The sequence below is a fragment of the Charadrius vociferus genome, unplaced genomic scaffold (genome assembly GCF_000708025.1).
Source record: "Charadrius vociferus isolate BGI_N301 unplaced genomic scaffold, ASM70802v2 scaffold990, whole genome shotgun sequence".
NCBI classification, from domain to species: Eukaryota; Metazoa; Chordata; class Aves; order Charadriiformes; family Charadriidae; genus Charadrius; species Charadrius vociferus.
In genome coordinates this window covers 52,171-56,043 of record NW_009646520.1, presented here as the reverse complement: position 1 = coordinate 56,043, position 3,873 = coordinate 52,171, and the positions used below count along the sequence as shown (strand labels likewise).

Genomic DNA, 3,873 nt, shown 5'->3' with positions numbered 1-3,873 from the left:
GGGAAGGTGGCCTCAGTTGAGCCTCCTGCCTTCATGTCCCCTCTACCTTTGGGCCACCAGCCTTCTCCAGCCTTGCTCCATCTCCCTCATCCAGTAGCCACAGGGGACTGTCCCCAGTGTAACATGACTGTGCTTGGTTCACTTGCAGGGGATGTGCTGGCCATGCTCTTTGGGCTGCTCTTTGCCATCACGGCACTGGCCTTCCTGCTGTACAGCTACAAGCACCACAGTCAGAATGCATGGTGAGCAATGGGGAGCTGCAGAAGAAGGGGCCCCAGGGGATGGTAGGGGTAAGTCTGGGGCAGGAAGGGGGGTTAAGGGTGGTCTCTCAGGCAGCAACATAGGTTAGCAGGGCACCCCTGCCTGCTCTAACAACACACATATACCCCTTCCTCCCCCACAAGGCTTCACTCACCGACCAAATCCAAGGTCATCTACACAGCAGCCACCAACACCATCACCATGTGAGCCCCACGCCTCTGCAGCGCTCCTGCCCCTGCTGGCTCAGCCTGCTCCACCCCACCTCCCCTCACTCCTGCCCTGGGGCCGAGGGAGGGACAGTGCTCCAGCATCCCTTGGCTACACAGACTGCCCACGTGGACTGTTTGCCTGGGGCAGCATCTGGCCCCAGCAGATATTTTTGTTATTAAAAAAAAAAAGCTAAAATGTATTTAAAAAAAAAAAGTAAAAGTCTCCCATGGTGTCAGCTGTCTCTGCTGTCCTAGTCTGAAGCTGCAGGGCAGGGACAGGCACTGGTGGAGCTGGACCCACAGCAGAGGGGTGCACAGGGACCCCTTCCTGACCAGCAGAGACATCATCAACCTCTGTGCCCCAGGCAGAGCTCTAGAGCAAGCAGCACAGGGCTTCTTGCACAGCCTGGCCCTGCCCTCTGTCTCTCTGGGACTTCCTCCTCTTATTTGTGCAAAGTGTTGGAAAAACATAGTTGTGGCTTGGTAGGGCTGGAGAAAGGCAGAGCTGAACATTGGCAGAGCCACAGCTTCCTTGCTTGCTGGCCCCCACCCAGCTCCCCTCCAGCTCTGATGTAGCTGGAGTGGTCTGGCTGCCTCCTCCCTTTCCTGGCAGCTCCAGCATGGCCGGAGCCAAGCCCTGGGGTGAGCTCCATGGCTCCACTGAAGCAAAGAAATGGGCTGGTCCTGAGAGAAAGGAGGAAGCTGCAGGTCTCTAGCTCTCAGCAGCCTCCACCTCAAAGTGGTAAAACCAGGGATGGACAGAGCAGGAGCAAGACCTTCAGGCAACTAAGGTCTGCAACTGACACCCCCTGTGGTCACACCAGCACGAGCCACTGCTACCAGCAGTGGCACACACACACCCCACTCACCTATGGTACTTCTTTTTATTGGTATAAAAGCCCACTGTGGACTTCTCTGAGCCTGATGGCAGTTTCTCCCTCCCAGTCCTATGGCACAGCATCAGGGCTGGTGCTTGCCTGAAAATCCCCCTCCGAGGGCAAGAGAGGGCATGGCCCCCCGAACCCCCCTCCCCAAGCTGTGCTGGCACCAGTTGCGGGGTTGCATCTCCTCCCAAGCCCTCTGCCACCCTCCATATGGCACTGTCTTCTCCTGTCCTCCTCCTGCCCTGGATGCTGTCAGCCCCCTTAGGTCCCCCAGTACTGGTGGCTGATCCCAACACACCATCCCTTCCCTGCCCATCCCTTCACATGCTGGGATGCCAGCTCACTGCAGTTACCGCAGTCCAGAGTGGGGGGACCATGGCTCCCAGGGCAGCAAGGCTGGGCAAAGAGGCAGAGAAAGTGGCACCATAGCGGTCAGCCTTGGCCCAGAGCTGGGCAGCACTTTGCAAAGCTACTTCCTCTACCCTGCAGTGAAGAGGAGGCATGGGTTTCCCCCTGCCAGGAGACAGCACATCTGTGGCAGGAGAAGTGATGGGTTTCTTTGGGCTCAGGCCTCCAGCAGTCCAAGGTAGCATCCTTCCCAGGCAAGCTAACTGGGGCTCTGCTTGCAGCAGGACCAGCAAAGCCAAGTCCCCCAAAACTGAGCTGTTAGGGGGCGCAGGCAGAGCCCGCCCCCAGCCACACTGGTCAGCTGGCTGCTGCAGCCAGACCCCAGTGCCTGCCCCACTGAGACTGGCCAGTGTCCACCAGTCCAGGAGAAAAGATATTGCAGAGAAGGTGACAGCTGCTCTTGCTGCCAGGATGGAGGGGAGGGCAGGGGTGGCCGGCGACAGAAACATCCCGCAGGGCCTCAGGATCCCAGCTGGGGGCTGGCTCCACTCCGTAGACCTGCAGGAACAAGAGGAGAAGGGGTCAGTTTTCACCAGACTCCTTATTCCATCCACTTCCCCCAGGAGAAGCAACAACCTCACCATGGCCCCCAAACCCAGCTTCTCCTCCAGTCTGGCAGCCAAGGGGATGACGCCCTTGTTCCAGCCCCAGTGACACCCTCTCCCCTTCCCAGCACCAATCCTGGTACCCGCAGGGTCCCCCATCCCCTTTATGGAGCAGGACTCACAGAGCAGGAAGCGTCGCAGGTTCTGCACAGATCCCCCAGAGAGTAGGTAAGCCCAGGCGGCGGCAATGGCCATCAGCAGGTAGGAGGGCACCAGGCTGCCCACGTACAGGGGGTTGAAAAATGTCTGTGGAGAGAGGCAGGAAAGCGGAGGGGTGAGCAGGCGGGACAGGACAGGGATAAACGGGTGGCAGCATCACTGCCTCAACGAGTGGAATGGGACAGGGGACACCAGCCTGAAGATCTGGTTTGTGAAGGGCCAGCTGCAAGTCCCCCAAACCCAATTACCTCACTAGTGCCAAAGGCTTGTTTTCCCCCCCAGCATGGCAACCAGCACGGACCATGGCCATCCCTGAATAGAGGTCTCAGCACAGAGCTCTGCTCCCAGCTACTCACCGACCCCGAAACGGCAAGGTGCATGACAACGACTGCTGTGATCTCCCACCAGCGCCGGTGCTCACAGCCGTGGAAGAAGAGGATCCCCCAGAAGGTGTGAAGGAAAATCAGCACCATGGTCATAAAAGCTGCAGGGAGAGGCAGAGGGGTGTCATCAGGGAGCCACCCATCCTGGCCCAGCCTGCAGGCTCAGGATGGAGAGGAGCTGGGAAAGGGGAGCAGGGGCACTGCTGGGCTGGACTGGGAGGCACTGAGGCAGACCCTGAGTGTGGGAGGGATGGGGAAGAGAAGCAGAGAGGATCACAGGGGACGGAGCAAAGGGTTTGGCACAGAGAGATGTGGTGAGGGACCATAGGGGGCTCAGATGTGTATGGGGACCAACTGAGAGGTGCAGCATAGAGCAGGAGTCTGTGCCCCATTTCCCCGGGTCTGCTGCCTCTGTGGTGGGGCAGAGACACGGGTGAAGGATGCCGGTCGCTCACCTGAGGTCAGGAAGTAGAGCTGCGAGTCCCCATGGATGCCCACAGTGCCAGGCCCTAACGCGTCTGCCAGAAGATTGATCATGGAGAAAGCGCCACTCATGACCCCAACCCCCCCCCCAGCCACTGCCGGGACAAGGACACCGTCAGGCCCTGAACCACCCAAGGACACCCCAGGCACCTCCTAACCAGCTTTGGTGTGAGAACCCTCCCCTTCCCCGCAGCACCATGCCTGGGCTTGCCCCTGAACACACAGATGGGGTGCCCCACTCTGCACAGCACTCACCGTACGCCATTTGCTGGATGGAAATGGGGGAGCAGCCGTCCTCGCTGAGAGCCACCAGCCCCTCGATGGCCTTCCTGTGGGGTAAGAGCATGCTGGAACCCTGCACAGCCTGGCCATCTCCCAAGGCAAGGTGCAGCACCAGGGTGGAGCAGCTGGGAGCCAGGGTCTCACTCTGCACCACCCCACCCTCCTCGTAACCTCCCCATCACAAACCGCCACACCCGCC

The 3,873-nt window shown here is 59.6% G+C and overlaps 1 protein-coding gene across 1 annotated transcript in view; it reads right to left on the bottom strand.

The window, feature by feature from the left end:
• Nucleotides 1-2,049: 2,049 nt before the first annotated feature.
• LOC104286550 (gamma-secretase subunit Aph-1b-like) overlaps nt 2,050-3,873 on the bottom strand; it is a 3,501-nt gene continuing 1,677 nt past the window's right edge. Inside the window, exons 3-7 of the mRNA XM_009885160.1 lie at nt 3,648-3,721; nt 3,365-3,487; nt 2,883-3,010; nt 2,490-2,613; nt 2,050-2,260 (exon numbers count right to left, since the gene is read on the bottom strand). Coding sequence (XP_009883462.1) covers nt 2,223-2,260; nt 2,490-2,613; nt 2,883-3,010; nt 3,365-3,487; nt 3,648-3,721 — 487 coding nt within the window. The 3' untranslated portion in view covers nt 2,050-2,222. The remainder of the gene's footprint in view (nt 2,261-2,489; nt 2,614-2,882; nt 3,011-3,364; nt 3,488-3,647; nt 3,722-3,873) is intronic.